General features: G+C 44.5%; 1 protein-coding gene across 4 annotated transcripts in view; it reads left to right on the top strand.

The window, feature by feature from the left end:
• The window catches only part of SLC26A8 (solute carrier family 26 member 8), an 85,174-nt gene that overhangs the window by 45,243 nt on the left and 22,138 nt on the right, over positions 1 to 17,793 (top strand). For 3 of the 4 annotated variants that reach the window (XM_062186015.1, XM_062186013.1, XM_062186016.1), the window contains 3 exons: positions 4,730 to 4,877; positions 5,710 to 5,823; positions 12,322 to 12,399. In XM_062186015.1, coding sequence (XP_062041999.1) covers positions 4,730 to 4,877; positions 5,710 to 5,823; positions 12,322 to 12,399 — 340 coding nt within the window. The remainder of the gene's footprint in view (positions 1 to 4,729; positions 4,878 to 5,709; positions 5,824 to 12,321; positions 12,400 to 17,793) is intronic. The other variant, XM_062186014.1, reaches the window with a different exon arrangement.

Raw genomic sequence — 17,793 nt, 5'->3', positions numbered from 1 at the left:
TTGAAAAACAGTGATACATAGAGGCAGAGGCGGGGGGGGGGGGAAGGGGTCTTCCATCCTCTGGCTCACTCCCCAGATGCCCAGCATCCCATGTGGGCACTAGTTCAACGGTGCTATTCCTCTTCCTATCCAGCTCTCTTCTATGGCTTGGGAAAGCAGTAGAAAATGGCCCAAGTCCTTGGGCCCCTGCACACACGTGGGAAGACCTGGAGGAAGCTGCTGGCTCCTGACTTTGTTCAGTTGTTACAGCCAGTTGGGGGGTGAATCATTGGGTGGAAGACCTCTCTTTCTGCCTCACCTTCTCTCTCTGTGTAACTCTTGACTTTCAAATAAATAAATAAATCTTAAAAAAAAAAAAAAGAAAGAAAGAAAACCTGTCAAACTGTTTTTAACAGAAGCTGTGCAGTTTTAATTCCCACTAGTGATACACAAGGATTCCAGTTTCTCCCACACCTTCACCAATGATTATTTTCTGGTTTTTTTTTTTCTTTCATTATAGCCATGGCTATATTTGCATCCCTCTGATGGTTAATGACATTGAGTATCCTTTCATGTGCTTATTACACATTTGTGTTATCTTCTTTGGAGAAATGTCTGTTTAAGTCCTTGGGCTATTTTTAATTGGGTTGTTTGTCTTGTTGTTGAGTTGCAAGGATTCTTTATACATTCTGGAACCAGATCTTTATCAGATATATTATTTGCAAATATGTTCTTCCTGTCTTTTTTTATTTTTTATTTATTTGACAGATAGACAGTGAGAGAGAGAGACAGAGGGTCCTCCTTCCGTTTGTTCACCCCCCAAATGGCCGCTATGGCCAGTGCTGCGCCGATTCGAAGCCAGGAGCCAGGAGCTTCTCCTGGTCTCCTGTGCAGGTGCAGGGCCCAAAGCCATCCTCCACTGCCTTTCCGGGCCACAGCAGAGAGCTGGACTGGAAGAGGAGCAGCCGGGACTAGAATCGGCACCCATATGGGATGCCGGCGCAGCAGGCAGAGGATTAGCCAAGTGAGCCACGGCGCCGGCCCTGTTCTTCCTTTCTGTAGGTTGTCTTCACTTTTTTGATAGATCCTTTGAAGTACAAAAGTTTTTAATTTTGATGAAGTCTAATTTTTTTTCTTTTGTTGCTTTTGCTTTTGGATCATCTCTCTTTGCCGAATCCAATGACATCAAGATTTACCCCTATGTTTTCTTCTAAGAGTTTTACAGTTTTGGCTTTTAAATGTAGGTGTTTGATCCATTTTGAGTTAATTGTTACATATGTTGTGAGATAGGGATCTGACTTCAATTTTATGCATGTTCTGTTGTCCCAGAATCATTTGGTGAAGACACGATATTTTTTCCTGATTGAATGGTCTTGGCACCATTGCCAAAAATCATTTGACCATAAATGTTTGAGTTTATTCCTGAACTCTTCATGCTATTCCATTGATCTATGTACATCTATTCATATGCCAGGTTTGATTATTATAGATTTGCAGTAACTTTTGAAATCAGGAAATGTGAGTCCTTCAACTTTGTTCTTACTTTTCAAGATCATTTTGGCTGTTTAGAGTCCCTTGTAATTTCATAAAAGTTTTTTTTTAACTTTTATTTAATGAATATAAATTTCCAGTGTACAGCTTATGGATTACAATGGCTTCCCCCTCCCATAACTTCCCTCCCACCCACAACCCTCCCCTCTCCCGCTCCCTCTCCCCTTCCATTTGCATCAAGATTCATTTTCAATTCTCTTTATATACAGAAGATCAATTTAGTATAAAGATTGCAACAGTTTGCACCCACATAGAAACACAAAGTGAAACATACTGTTTGAGTACTAGTTATAGCATTAAATCAAAATGTACAGCACATTAAGGACAGAGATCCCACATGAGGAGCAAGTGCACAGTGGCTCCTGTTGTTGACCCAACAAATTGACACTCTAGTTTATGGCGCCAGTAACCACCCTAGGCTGTCGTCATGAGTTGCCAAGGCTATGGAAGCCTTCCAAGTTTGCCGACTCTGATCATATTTAGACAAGGTCATAAAAGACAGAGTGAGGATAGTAACCAATGATCCTAAGAGTGGCATTTACCAGGTTTGAACAATTATACAGCATTAAGTGGGGAAGAGGACCATCAGTACACACAGGTTGGGAGTAGAGCCATTGGAGGTAGAGTAGAGGTTATGATTACAAAGGAATGAGGCCCAAGTGCACTAGACAGGGACTAGAACAAAGGACAGAGTCATTATTAGAGGAGCTAAGAAAGGTGCTGTCTAAGCTACAATTAAGTTTTCTGATTGAGAGGCAAATAGAACCTGATAGAAGGGGCTTGATAATAATCTGGTGGGCTTTAGGCCTTGTAAGTTAAGAGGCCCAGACCTATCTGTCTCTTCACATGGGGTATATCCTAAGGGAGGTGTGAACCTCCTAGGGGAAGGCACTCTGTTGACTTTCATTACTTGGCTGGCCTGGGAGGAGAGCTGGCCAGGTAAAGGCAGGGGGCATCTCTAACAAGAAATTTACAGTTCTGCCTGCAAAGTTGCTGACCCTACTTGACCATCCCCTCAGCTGCAGTGGTCACTTTGGAAGTTGGGCTGAGTGAAGGGCTTTTCAGCTTAGAGCCAATAAGATCTGTGGCTCTGACCTGGGCATCCTTTGACTCCAGGGCAGGTCCATTTCCAGTGATCCAACTCTTGGCAGAGCTGCCAGGGCTCTTCACAAGCTGACTTCTGCTGAAGCCCAGGCTTACCACATTGAAAGCCACTGCAGTGGACTGGCCTGTTGGGTCTTAGAATTGGCTTTTTTTTCACTTCGGCAAAGAGAGCCAATGGGAATTTTATTGGATTACATTGATTCTGTAGATTTCTTGAGTCTCTTACTGACCAAATACATCAAATATGCTTAAGTCTACGGATACAAAAAAACCCTCTAAAATAATAAACTCATTTGTTTTTGCCCTTGGAAAATGCTAGGAACCCAACTCATTATTTTGAAAATTGTTAAATGAGGGAGAAAAATGAAGCATTTATCATGCCTTTCCTAGAACCACTCTTTAGGGTATCCAAATAGTTGATAACAAGACATTTCACCTTTAGAAGTATTCCAGCCAATGAAGGGTGAAGGAATTGTAGAATTAGAATATCACCAGTAAGAGATCACAAGCATATCTTCTGCTAACATTACAAAAGGAGACATTGTGTGCCTCCTAACAGAGGTGTATGTCACCACATATGACATATTTTTCTTTTTAAAAAGTCCTATTTTTGACCACAACTGAAGAGGTAATTACCAATTTGCAGGAGCTACAAGAAACAGAAGAACATGTCAAATGACAACACAGGATGCAATGAGAAACATGATAGGACCTATGACCATATTTCTTAAGAAAAAAATTACAACAAAGACAGAAAAAAGATACAGAGGGAAACCCATCGTTTCAAAGAGATTTATTTATAAGACACAGAAAACAGTTGTAATATATGGACCTTATCTGGGCTCTGATTTGAACAAATTGTAAAATATATTTATGAGATGTTTGGAAAAACTTGAACATTAATCAGATATTTGATAATATTAAGAAACTGGTAATATTTTTGGTGTATATTTCTTAGAGATGTACACTGAAATTTTGCAATGGAAATCCTGTAATGCTTAGAATTTGCTTCAAAATAGTCTTGGATCAGGCAGTGGAGAGGGGTACAGATGGAGTAAGATTGGTCATGAATTATTAAATGTTAAAGATGGGTGGTAGGTACATCAGGGCTCATTGCACCACCCTTTCTTCTTTTATGACTGTTTGGATGCTCTCTACTTTAAAAATAAAATATCAGACATTAATGGTGTTTCTATGCTGCATGCATAGAAAGAGAACCAGAAACCAAAGTCCCTGACCTCTAACAGGTCACAGCTAAAAACTGACCACACAGAAGCTGACTTAGCAGGTACTCTGGACAACAGAATAAAATTACTAAACCAACACATGAAAGGACAAGCAACTGTTCCTGTGAAAATCAGGATATTCCTCTATTCTCTTAATAGCAACCAGATAATAATACTGAAAAAGAAGAAAGTTGATTGTGTTAAACAAGTAGAGTTTCCTAGTTAACAACAGGGCAGGAAATATGCCTGGAAAGAGGTGTTGATCCCAGTTTCTATGTGTTTGACACTGTTTGGTGTGACATGATCTTAAGAGAAATGTGATGTATTGAATTAGTAGAATTAGTTGACCTCAATTATCAGCACAATGAATGTCTCAGCATTCTGGTGACTTCAGAACTGTAGGAGGGAAGATGTGGGTGGAATTTGGAAGCAATTTGTATTAAAGACAATGACTGAAATTACACCCTGAAGGATTTGAGCGTGTACAGAGAGATTTCATTGCATCTTTTAACCCTAAAACATCTTAGACATGATCTCTACTTATTGTTTACCCGTTGGTATGGTCTCAAACAGGGTCAATAAACCATTTCCCATGAATCTTTGTTGTTTTGCCTCTCTTGTTTACTGCCATTGCTGTCTGGTAGAAACCTTAAACTAGAAGGCAACAGGATATGTTCTCTTAACAGATTTTGTAACTGGGTTTGGTTCTCTGGCAGTGTGGACAGCAACCAGGCCCAGCTGCTATATTTGACCCTATTGTTGTCTTTAAAAATGAGGCTCAGAACTACTCAGTATTAGAAGTATAGAGTGAGACAGGTGTCCATAAATAATTCCTACCATCCAGAAATAATTCTACTATTCTTTTCCAGCTTCCTGTTTCCTGTCACACCAGATTTCTCAGATCTTCACAGGGTTATTTATCAAGCCATCTCTTTATCCTTGGTGAGCTCCTTTATGCTCATATTTCTGGGTAAGAAGATTTCCAGTCCCCATAACTACAGAGTCAATTCCAACCAGGTGAGAGGACTATTACTTCTCTGACCCTTACATCTTTGTTCTCTAATCTGAGCCTCCTGCCAACATGAAGGCTGAATTCTCCTTTAATCATAGAGCCACTTGCACTATAATTTGGACTGTAATCACAAAAGCATTTTTGAGAGGTGAAGGATACTTGAGGTGAAGGAGTGACTAGAATTAACGTGTTATCCCCCTAGAACAGATGTAGTACAGAGAGGCACAAAGATAACAAATGGCATCATATTATTAAGCTAGCACAGTTCCTCCCTTCATTTTATCTTTCCACCAGGTCTTTGGAAGTCAACCACATACTGAGGCACACGAAGAAATGCTAAGAAATCCTACCCAAAACAAGGCTACTAATCTATGTAATTATATTGGCCTCCCAGAAATAGTCTTTGTCTTTTGGTTTTTATATTTTAGGGAAAATCATCAACCATTCTAAATTTGGTCCTTTCTCTAGGACTCAGGAGTGGAATATGGAGGCAAGAAGTGGCCCAGTTTGACTTTTAGGAAAGAGAGAAAAGTTCTGTGCTTCTCAGGATCATTCTCAGTCCCAGTTACCACATGAAAGACAATAACAGTGCAAGTGTCTCATTCCCAGCCTTGAGAATGTACTTTCCTTATGACCACCAGCTGAAATGAAGATTCAGCTTAATGTAGAAAATCAGATTTGCCATCCTTTTGTTCTTTCTCTATTTCAATGTGTTGTTTGAAGTGATGTAAACTACCCCATCTTCATACACAAGAAATAAACAGTACACTTTTATCCAACTCAAATCACAATTCTTCAACAAAGAGTGGGCCTAAAGTGTGTGCCATTTCTTTGCAGGATCTAATAGCCATCGGCTTTTGCAATGTCGTCAGTTCATTTTTCAGATCTTTTGTGTTCACCGGTGCCATTGCCAGGACTATTATCCAGGATAAATGTGGAGGAAGACAACAGGTGTGTTGAAAGAGAATTTAATCTCTAATCTGTAAAGATATTTATGCCAATCCACATATGCATTCACAGAAGGGGATTGTATGGATTTCATCTTACTGCTGTTTTAATGTTATCCTTGATGGGAAAGATTTCTTAGAAGAATTTGGATTCAAGGCATACATGCCTTATATTTTGTTCAGATTTAGTCTTAAAAGTTATTTGTTGGCCGGCTCAATAGGCTAATCCTCCGCCTTGCAGCGCCGGCACACCAGGTTCTAGTCCCGGTCAGGGCACAGGATTCTGTCCCGGTTGCCCCTCTTCCAGGCCAGCACTCTGCTGTGGCCTGGGAATACAGTGGAGGATGGCCCAAGTGCTTGGGCCCTGCACCCCATGGGAGACCAGGAGAAGCACCTGGCTCCTGCCTTCGGATCAGCGCGGTGCGCCAGGCTGCAGCGCGCCTGCCATGGTGGCCATTGGAGGGTGAACCAACGGCAAAGGAAGACCTTTCTCTCTGTCTCTCTCTCTCTCACTGTCCACTCTGCCTGTCAAAAAAAAAAAGTTATTTGTCAATATGGAACTTAAACATCACTTTCTATAGAAATGCTATTATGTATATATATGGTGTGTATATGAGTCTGTGTGTGTATGTGTGTGTGTGAGAGAGAGAGTGAGAGGGCGAGCGAGAGAGAGAATTAGCCCACAAAAACTCAATGCTGCCATCATCTATTCATGTTTTATTTTTCCTTTGGGAAGTTGCATTCTCCTGCCTCTCTGGGAAAGCAATGGTGCAACTCTGTTCACTCTGGCAGCCAACAAGAAGATTGCTCACTTCCTCAGGGGCTTGGCAGGAGGCTTCTGTGCTAGGGAGTCTCGTCTCCATCTAGGAGAGCCTGGAGAATTTCTGAATGTTCGACTTGTATGGAAGAGAAAGTTCTCTAGGTCAGGTTCTCTTCCGGTGTTCCAAATTAATAAAGGACAAAGAAGATTCTAAACAGGCAAACATTGTCCAATTGCAGACACAGGATTTGCTAAGCCCTACGTTCATGAGCTTTGAGCTGACTAGATAATAGTCATGTGGTCACATGGGAGGGGTCCCAGGCCTATCAGTTGTGTTTGGAGCATGACAAAATGTCAGGTGGTTATCAGAACTGAAACCAGGATAAGCCCAGGGAATGAGTCTGGGTTCAAGTGACAGAGAAACAGTTTCTGAGGTCAAAGGTAAGTTTATGCCTCAGAAGCATAGTGAGAAGGGATAGTGATGGTCAGAAACTCAAGTGTCAGAAGAATGGATACTGAATTTTAACAGGGAAAGATGAAGTGCACAGTTCATGGGCAAATACAAGGTGAAATCAAAGATAAGATGAAAGCTGTAAGGTAAAAGAAGAAAACTGAGTGAGGGTGAGAGCAAGGGTCTTGACTAGTGACATCATATCATTTAGGTGAACTCAGGGAGCTCCTTTCAGGCACACTGGCCTTTTCAACTCCTGCTTGACAGAAAGAATGAATTCTGTGGGTAGGCACCAGAGCCCAGGGATTGTAGGGGGCAGGGTTAAGCCATGGCTTGGGACACCCACTTCCCATATCCAAGTGCCGGTTCACACCCTGGCTACTCTTCAAATCCAGCTTCCTGTTAATGCATCCTGGGAGGCAGCAGAAAATTGTTCAAGTGCTTGGGCCCTTGCCACCCACCTAGGAGACCGAGGGCTCCTGGCTTTGGCCTGGCCTATCCCGCCTATTGCAGGTTTTAGGAAATACAGAGGCTCGCTCGCTCTCTCTCTCTCTCTCTCTCTCCCCCAATCTCTGTTGCTCTAACTTTCATGTAATTGAAAATAAATGAATGAACTTTTTCTTAAAAAATAAAAGAGGAATTTGGGCTGTTTTAAAAAGAAGGAAATTCTATACTTCAAAGGGTTCTTAGAAAATCTGTATTATGAAAAACCTATGCATGGATTTCAACATTTCTTGCCATATAACTCACTTTTAAATTTCACTTTTCCATGAACTTTTTGAAGGCCCCCTCATACAAGTTTGAAAAACTTTGGAGACAAAGATAAAAGGGAGAGTTTTATGATATGAAGGAATGGCAGTGCAACTCTAAAGATTTATTCCACTAACGTCACTCTGATAATAAGTTGGAGGAGACAAGACGCACACAGTTGGAAAAAACTAAATTGCAGTGCAAGGAAGATGGAGTACAAAGTGAATGAGTACACTAAATAGAGTGTCGTAAGAGCTGTGAGATGGAAACTGATGGAGGGAGTGGGGCCTCCAGGGAGCACTGGAAGGAGGTGTGGATGGGTATGGAGGGCAAGAAGGAGGAAGGCTTCAGTTCAGCCTCAGAACTGTCTCAGGTCCCCCAGGGGACAGGAGGAGAATAGCTTTAATGATTGTGCTCACTGATCCCCAGAGTAGAAAGGCTCAGCTTTGGGAGGGTCTAAGCATGTGAGGATTCAATTTCCAACCTCTGAGCCGCCTCTCTTTGCCATCCTAGCTCACTGGAAAAAGGGCCTGCCCCAGTGTCTGCCTATGACTTTCTTTCTGGGTTTTGCTGCCACCTTGTTCACCTGTGCAGCATTACCTACCAGTGATAGCTCATTACCTACCAGTGATAGTTCTCATTGCAGTTCAAGGACCTTCCAAGGGGAGGCATGTCCCTAGGTTGCTAGGGCTGCCCTTCCCTGAGACCCTGTTCCAGCCAGTGCAAAGCACCCACTCAAGCAGAGAATGTGCCGGCTCCCAGCGCTGCATACTGGAGCTGCCCAGAGGCCACCAAGTTTCTGATCTGGACCAGAAGAGGCCTCTGAGACTCCTTCAGTCTCCTTCATCCCACAGCAGTGCGTGCAGTCTCCATCCCTTCTCTCTGGGGCTTTCGATGCCCTCTGCGTGAGGACACCCTGACTTCCTCAGAGTTCCTTGGGGCTCCAGGAATGCTAAGTAGGGTGCTGACTCTGAACCTCTCAAATATGACCTGCCACCAAGGATGGCTTTATTTTAATTTTGTATCTGGCATAAATATGAACTATGTACTAATATGTCGGAATTTAATGCTTCCATGTCTAGAACCCAAATCCCTTCATTGATTGCAGCACAACCCACTGTCCCTTCTACTGCCCGCCTTCAGACTTCAGAGCTATCGCAGTCATGACCCATGGCAGAGGGGAGGCGAGGAGCCCTTGGCCTGAGCTTAGTGGGATTGTTCCCCACCCCACCTTCCTGCTCTTCCACTCTGACCCCCCTGTGCTTCCCTGCTCTCTGCTGTTGGGCCCTTTCCTCATTCCCTGTTTTCCAAGGACTGGCCTTCTTGCCTGTGTGAAGACCCTCAGTTAACATAAAATAGAAAATGTGTTCTTGGCAGAGAAAGCAAATGGGGCAGTGCAGACAGCCTGGATTTTTAGAGTCCCATGGTCAGAGGCGTTGAAAGCTGACTCCATGCTTCTTGGATGTGTGACCTTGGGTGAACTACTTTTGCCCTCTCAGGTTCTAGTCCTCATCTGTAAAATAGAGATCAAACCAACTTTTCATTGCGAGAATTGAATTGGATGCAAATAGTGTCCACCACATTGCCTGCCACTTAAGAGATGTTCAAAAGTCATCATTTCCACCCCAGGTCCCTACAGGCAGGCAGGTAGGTGTTCAGCAGTCCACTGGCCTACTTCATGGAATGCACTGTGCAGGGAGTAGTGGGTGTCTGAGGGTCTGCATGTCGATAGTGACCGTGGCTGTGGGAATTCACACTGCCTTGGATCCTTGGAGAGAAGGAAGAGTCGGTATTTGTCCAAGAAAGCCTAGAGAAATGGAGGAAAATCAGAGCAGGAGAGCAAAATAGGCACAAGATGTTAAAAGCTGCAGTTCTTGCTGTCTTTAGACACTGTTCAGGCAAAGAGCCTGAGACCTGAGAGCCCTGGAGCGTCTTCCTGAGTGAAACCCAGTGCCACCAAGGAGGGTCCTCTGACGCCAAAGCCCATCCTCTGGACGTGCTGCTGACGGGACGCACATGGCTCGAAACCCTCCCAGCCATCTCTGCGCTGCTAATTTGATGGGTTTCAGCGTATTGTTCATACTCATTTTTATCTAAGTTTTCATATGGCTTATTTTGGTGCCTACTTGTCTTTGTTTTCTAAAAAATAGAAGACTTTTGGAAAAAAGAAGTAGTAAGAAAGGAAAGGCCTGATATATTTTCCTACAATAATCAAAGTAGTTTTTCAGTGTTGACTTATTTTACTTATTTCAAAGGCAGGGAGAGAGAGAAAAGCTGAAAGAGAAATTTCCCATCCACTGGTTCACTTCCCATGTACCCACAATAGTCAGGACTGGGCCAGGCCAAATCCACGAGCTAGGAATTCAAACTGGATCTCCCACATGGATGACAGGGACCCAGTGACCTGAGCCATCACCTGCTGCTTCCCAGGGTGCACATGAGCAGGAAGCTGGATCAAAAGTAAAGCCAGGACTTGAACCCAGGAACTCCAGTATGGGGTGCAGGTGTCCCAGCTGGCAACTTAACTGCTGCACCAAATGCCTACCCCCCCCCTTTTTTTACTATAGTGCTGGCCAAGACCAACTGAAAGCTGGAGCCAAAAATCAGCCCCAGCCCCAGCCCCAGCCCCAGGCTGTAGGGGCTATAGTCTGAGTTACTATTTCAGGTCCACAGTGTCTGAATGTTCACACACACCTTTCTGAGTTTCTGAGCGATCCATCTTCCTGAATCCTTCCCCTACTACGCTCATGGGGGCTAGCTTTTCCATGTTGGACCATTCACTTTAGCTGTGAATCAGCCAGAATGGGGGAAGGAGGGAGTTGAATGTTGATTGCATTGCTTTATTTGCAGTGCCACTTTCCTATGGCAAATATTGATAAGTAGTAAGAGAGAGAACCCAGCAGGAAGGAATCATTGCTGAGTCACCCTATAGTGGTCACTCAGCAATAAATATAAGAGGCTGCCTCACTTCCTGCTTGTGTATGTGATTGTATCGATTTGTGATTACAGTTTTACCCCACCTTCCAACCCTGGTCATTTTGGAAAACAACATGCTTTCTATTGATTGTAATACTAGGGGCTTTAATCAAACAGAAATTTACCATGGAGGGTATAATGAGCTCAAGGCTATGTCCAGAGAGCCTTGGGATCACATAGGGAGCTATTAGTCTTAGCTTTCCCTCTTTATTTGCCACGGATTGCTGCTGACCCAGTGATTCTGAGCCCAGAGTAGTCAATTGAGTGAGGACAGGATCCACAGCTGCTCTGCACAGCCTTGACCATGGTGGTAGTTTTGTTGTTGTTGTTTTGTTTTGTTTTGTTTTTGACAGGCAGAGTGGACAGTGAGAGAGAGAGACAGGGAGAAAGGTCTTCCTTTACCATTGGTTCACCCTCCAATGGCCGCTGCGGCCGGCACACCGCGCTGATCCGAAGCCAGAAGCCAGGTGCTTCTCCTGGTCTCCCATGGGGTGCAGGGCCCAAGCACTTGGGCCATCCTCCACTCCCTCCCCAGGTCACAGCAGAGAGCTGGACTGGAAGAGGAGCAACCAGAACAAAATCTGGCGCCCTGACCGGGACTAGAACCTGGTGTGCTGGCGCCGCAGGCGGAGGATTAGCCTAGTGAGCCACAGCGCCGGCCTTGTTGTTGTTTTTATTGTACTGAAGCAGAGATAAGCTAAAGTAGGAAAATGGGAACTACCTAGATTTTTTTTTTTTTTTTGACAGGCAGAGTGGATAGTGAGAGAGAGAGACAGAGAGAAAGGTCTTCCTTTTTGCCGTTGGTTCACCTTCCAATGGCTGCTGCGGCCGTTGCACCACACTGATCCGAAGCCAGGAGCCAGGTGTTTCTCCTGGTCTCCCATGCAGGTGCAGGGCCCAAGGACCTGGACCATCCTCCACTGCACTCCCTGGCCACAGCAGAGAGCTGGCCTGGAAGAGGGGCAACCGGGACAGAATCCGGCTCCCCGACCGGGACTAGAACCCGGTGTGCCGGCGCCGCAAGGCGGAGGATTAGCCTGTTGAGCCGCGGCGCTGGCACTACTTAGATTTTTTAAGATGATATACCACTAGAACAGTCAGATGGGGAATTAACCAAGCTCCAAATGGAAAGTGAGGAGTGGGATGTCTATACGAGAAGTAGCATGCGTGGAGTTTCAGGGATGTTTGTGATGGGTCTACTAGGGCTTTTCTAAGTTGGGTAAGGAGAGCTTAACGTTAGGAAAGAGTGCAAGTCAGATCTGAGGAGACTTCAGATTCATAGCACAGAGCTGTGGTAACCAGGATTCAAATACTCGAGACAATTGGGAACTTTTCTGAGGGCACTCATGCATTCATTCAATTCAGGCATTTAGCAGGAACCTAGGAGGGGTGTGAGCACTTTGATAAGGCCTGAAAATGTCAGTTCAACAAAAATGCACTTACGCTGAACCCAGCTCCTTTTAAGACAAAGGATGACATGCCTCTCACCAAGCAGAAGGCCTAGGTTGCCGACAGGGCCCAACACGCTCCTGACGGTTTCTCTCCAACCGGCTCTGTCTCCTCAGTTTGCATCTCTGGTAGGCGCAGGTCTGATGCTGCTCCTGATGGTGAAAGCAGGCCACTTCTTCTCCGAACTGCCAAACGTAAGTCGATGCGATCAAGTAGGCAAGTGAAGAAAGAAACTCTGGATTCCATCCTGGTGGGGCATCTCAGAGAACTGCATTCGGCTTGTTCCCGTGGTTGCTATGGTCTGACTCTAGCCCTTTCCTTTAAAACAATAGCATCCACATACACATGATATAGAGCTTATAAATGTGTGCTTTTAAAAGGATTTTGTTATTTATTTGAAAGGAAGAGTTACAGAGAAAGAGAGAGAGACAGAGATCTTCCATCCACTCATTCACTCCCCAGATGACCGCAATGGGCAGGGCTGGGCCAGGTTGAAGCCAGGAGCCCAGAGCTTTACCCAAGTCTCCTGCATGGGTGGCAGGAGCCTAAGCACTTGGGCCATCTTCTTTCTCAGGGCTTTCTCAGGTCATTAGCAGGCAGCTTAATCCGAAGTGGAGCAGCCAGGACTGGAACTGATACTCAGATATAAGATGATGTCATTGTAGGCAGTGACTTAACCCACTGCACTATAGCACTGGACCCTTCTTTTTTTATTTCTTTTTAAATAAATAAATAGAAGTATTTGAAAGCCAGAATTACAGAGAAAGAGATTGTTCATCCACTGGTTCAACTCCCTGGATGGCCGCATTAGCCAACATTGGAACAGGCTGAAGCCAGGAGCCAGGAGTTTCATCCGGGTCTCCCACTTGGGTGGCAGGGGCCCAAGCACTTGAGCCATCCTCCGCTGCTTTCCCAGGCATATTATCAGGGAACTGTTGCCCATATGGGATGCTGGTGTTGCAGGGGGCAACTTTACAGGAAACGCCACAACCTCAGCCAGTGAATGTGTATTTTTATCTATGTGACAGTGTAGCAGTGTCAGACTTAACAGTAAGCACTCAAGAAACCTAGTTATTGGTGTTACTGCTATCTTTTTCCTTTACTGCATAAGCAGTAAGTTAGGCTTCAATGAGAAAAAATGACCCGAATAGACTTCAGTGCAATACCCCATGCCTGACATATGCTTGGAAACTCACTGTGTCTTCATGCCATCTGTTTCCCTACACTGTTTCCAGAAGGCCTTGCTCTGTATTCCCGTGAACTGCATTCTCCCATGGCTTGCACACCACCTCTTGGTTAGCTGACAAGGGTGAGTCCGAACATTGAGTTTTAACTCAGTGTTCAGCTAGGATGTCCCTAATAAGAATGTGCCATTTCTTCCCTTGTTTAAGAATGACCACCTGGCACTTGCCAGGTGTGTTCACTACTGGCCATAATCAGTTTCTTCTTCTAAGTTATAATATAGACCCATGCCCAGTGGTCACCTTTTGCTTTTAATTTTTCTTTTCTTTTCTTTTCTTTTTTTTTTTTTTTTTTACAGGCAGAGTGGACAGTGAGAGAGAGAAACAGAGAGAAAGGTCTTCCTTTTTGCCGTTGGTTCACCCTCCAATGGCCGCTGCGGCTGGCACATCGTGCTGATCCGAAGCCAGGAGCCAGGTGCTTCTCCTGGTCTCCCATGCAGGTGCAGGGCCCAAGCACTTGGGCCATCCTCCACTGCCTTCCCGGGCCATAGCAGAGAGCTGGCCTGGAAGAGGGGCAACCGGGGCAGAATCTGGCGCCCCAACCAGAACTAGAACCCGGTGTGCCGGCGCCACAAGGCAGAGGATTAGCCTGTTAAGCCATGGCGCCGGCCGCTTTTAATTTTTCTTCTTGCTTCCTTCACCCACTTTCCTGCCATACTTAGGGCTCTCTCCTGCTACAGCAGCTTGGTTACACCCGGAAGTGGCCATCCCCGAAGCTGAAAGGGCTGAATGTAATCCCCGTCCATTCGAACCCTTCCCTTCCTCTGGGCCAACTTCAGGTTTCAGAAGGACCCCCAAAAGGCCGCTGCTGCCTTCCACCCTTCTGATTAAAGGATCCTGGAGCCCAGGTGTGGAATCTGCACAAGCAGGGGAAGGGATGAATTAACTCGTGTGGAACACACAGCTGTGCTCTGATTCCCAGCCGAAACCATCTCCGAAACTCAGCACCTTTCTATAACGAGGGGTCTGTTTTAGCAGGGTCAGTCACTAATTTTCTTTGAATAAGTGATGTTTTATGCAACTAGAATCAGCAGATTTTTTATTAATTTGTTTTTATTGACAAACAATAATTGTACATATTTATGGGGTACAGTGTAATATTTCAATACATGCATAGATTTTAATGATCAAATTAGGACTATTAGCATCTATTTCTTCATATTTTCAAGATTTCTTTGTAGTGTGAACATTCAAAAGACTTTCAGGGCCAGCGCTGTGGCGTAGTGGGTAAAGCTGCTACCTGTAGTGCTGGCATCCCATATGAGCTGCCAAGGCTATGGAGGCCTTTTGTGACCACAGACTCTGTCAGTATTTAGACAATAAAGCAATAAGCAAAGTGGAAGTTCTCTCCTCCCTTCAGAGAAAAGTACATCCTTCTTTGATAACCACTTCTTTCCACTGGCGTCTCACTCACTGAGGTGCTTCATGTAAGACACTTTTTGCCAAAGTGTCTTGGCTTTCCATGCCTGAAATGCTCTCACTGGCTTTTCAATCAGACCAGAATCAGCCTTAAGGGCTGATTCTGAGGTCAGATTGTTACTTAAAGTGATTGCCATTCTATGAGTCTGCTGTATGGAGTGAAGAAGCAGATTTAAAACAAACAAACAAAAAATCTAGGAAAACTAATAAAAACTGAAGGGTAGTGAAAAAAGCAGGTAGCATTCCTTTATAATAAACACATTAGGGACAGAACAGTTCTAGCTTCTGGCAGGCAATGTCATATCACTTGGTTTGCATAGCATCTAGCTAACTAACATGTTTCAGGGCAAGAAGATGTGAAGAAAATCTAATGGATGGAATATCAAAATTTACTGCAACAGTGAAGCTCCATGAGTGTTAGGCTATGGAAGACTTCTTCATTCCCTGAAAAACGATGGAGTGGTTGTTGTGAAAACATGATGCAGAAGAGTGTATTCAATATGTTCCAATTTTGTGTGAAAAAATAGAAGGAGAATGCACCTAAAATGCTAACAATGGTTATCTTTGGAAAGACGAAAATTATGTATGAGTTTAATTATTTTACACCATGAGCACATTTGACCTTAATATTCAGAAAGGCAAAAGTTCGGTTGTGTTTTGTTTCATGGAAAGATCTGTTTCCTTTCCGTACTCCTTGTCTCAAATCCAAGAATCTTTCAAAAACCCTATGAAGGGAAGTGGTTTTTTTTTTTGTTTTTTTTTTTCCCCTTTTTACCACATATCTCTCTACAAACTGCAGAAACACAGGAGGCTGGCTGGAAAGAGGATGGTATGGTGGGAGAGACATCATGTTGTAACTTCATCTCTGTTCTTATCTTCTGTCATGGCAACTCACAACTACAGCCCAACATGATTAAACTTGAATAAAAGCCCAATTGGAACTATTTTAGAGTTTCTATGAGTAGATGCTCTCCATCCCTCCCTCTTCCTTTCTCTCCCTCCCACCCCCACACTCAGAGTGATTTATCTGAAAGTCAGAGTTACAAAGAGAGAAATCTTCCATTCACTGGTTCACTCCCCAGATGGCCCACAACTGCCAAGGCTGCACCAGGCTGAAACTAAGAGCTTCATTTAGGGCTCCCACATGGATAGCAGGGGCTAAAGCACTTGAGCCATCTTCTGTCGCTTTTCCTAGGCCATTAGCAGGGATCTGGATCAAAAATGGAGCAGCCAAGACATGAACCAGTGCCTATAAGGGATGCCAGCGTCTCAGACAGTGGCTTTACCCACTACGTCACAACACCAGTCCCAGAAGTTCCCTTTATTTATCACCTCAACAGACAATGGTTTTCTAAACAATTTTGGTAACACAGAGATGTCAAGAAAGCTAAACAAGGCAAGGCCAAGTAGCCAAAGGCCAAAGGTGCCAGCTCCCTGTGGGTCTTTCTTGACTGACACACCGAAAGTGATGATGCTGAAGCACAAGGGACTAGATGGCGGCACTGTTGGCTTCTGCTATGTATTGGATATTAGTTTGGACACTGAGTGTCCCCTAACGGCCCATATCTTAAAGGTTTGGCCCCCAAAGTCTTATGTTTAAACAACATGGGGACTGGGATTGGCATTGTGGACCAGCACATTAAACTGCCACTTGCAATGCTGGCATCCCATATCAGAGTGCTGGTTCAAATCCCAGCTGCTTTATTTTTGATCCAGCTTCCTACTAATGTGCCTGGGAAGGTAACAGAAAATGACCCAAGTCCTTGGTACCTGGCACCCTTGTGGGAAGCCCAGATGGAGTTTCTGGCTCCTGGGTTCAGGCTAGCCCAGCTCTGGCTGTTGTAGCCATTTGGGGAGTGAACCAGCAGATAGAAGATTTCTCTGTGTGTGTGTGCATGTCTGTCTGTCTGTCTGTCCCTCTTTCTCTATCACTCTGCCATTCAAATAGATAAATATTTCTTTAAAAAAGGAAGTAGGGGGTGGTCAGTGCTGTGGCATAGCAGGTGAAGCTGTCACTTGCACTCCAGCATCCCATGTGGGCTCTGGTTTGAGACACAGCTGCTCCACTTCGGATCCAGCTCCCTGCTAATGCACTGGAAAGGCAGTGGAAGATGGCCTGGGTGCTTGGGTCCCTGCACCCATATGGGAGAGCTGGATGTGGTTCTGGGTTCCTGGCCTGGCCCAGCCTCTGCTGTTACAGCCATCTAGGGAATGAAGCAACAGATGGAGGATCTCTCTCCCTCTCTCTCTCTCTCTCTCTCTTTGATTTTGACTTTCAAATAAATGGATATATATTTTAAAAAATACAAAAAGTAATTATAAAATGATGTTTGTTAAATTCAGTGGTTCCTAACTCTCAAACAATTAGGATTTTTACTAAAGCAAGCCTTACTGTTATTTAAAAAAAAAAAGAAGAAGAAGAAGAAGAAGAAAGAAGGAAAAAAAAAGAAGTAGGTACTATATTCAATTTTGGTATTAAAGGTGGGGACTTTGTGAGGTGACTGGATTGTATTGGGCCATTAGGGTGGAGACCCCATGATGAATCCTGGTGGCTTTTTAAGAGACCACATGTACACAGACACACATCTCACCCCCTCTTGCCATGTGTTGCTCTGTGCCCCTTAACACCCCCAGAGGCTGAACCAGTGGGCCTCCCTTATTTGGACTGTGAATCTCCAGGCCCATGAGCCAAAATCCACCTCCTTTCGTTATAAAGTTGGTTGCCCCCAGTATTTCATTGTAGTCATGAGAAGCCGACTAAAACAGCTGTCCTTCCTCTCACTGTCTACAGTAAACTCTGAATCTAACAGGGGCCTGTTGTGGCTGTGCTGAGTCAGAACTGGCCTTGCCTTGACCTCACCTTGTGTGTTTAACAAATTACGGAGGAAAGCAGAGAACAGTGTGGAGCATATTTGGACAATGGGTTGG

Source organism: Lepus europaeus, chromosome 3 (genome assembly GCF_033115175.1).
Source record: "Lepus europaeus isolate LE1 chromosome 3, mLepTim1.pri, whole genome shotgun sequence".
In the NCBI taxonomy this organism is placed as follows: Eukaryota; Metazoa; Chordata; class Mammalia; order Lagomorpha; family Leporidae; genus Lepus; species Lepus europaeus.
Note: the sequence above shows the minus strand (reverse complement) of the source record. Positions and strands in the feature narration are given on the sequence as shown.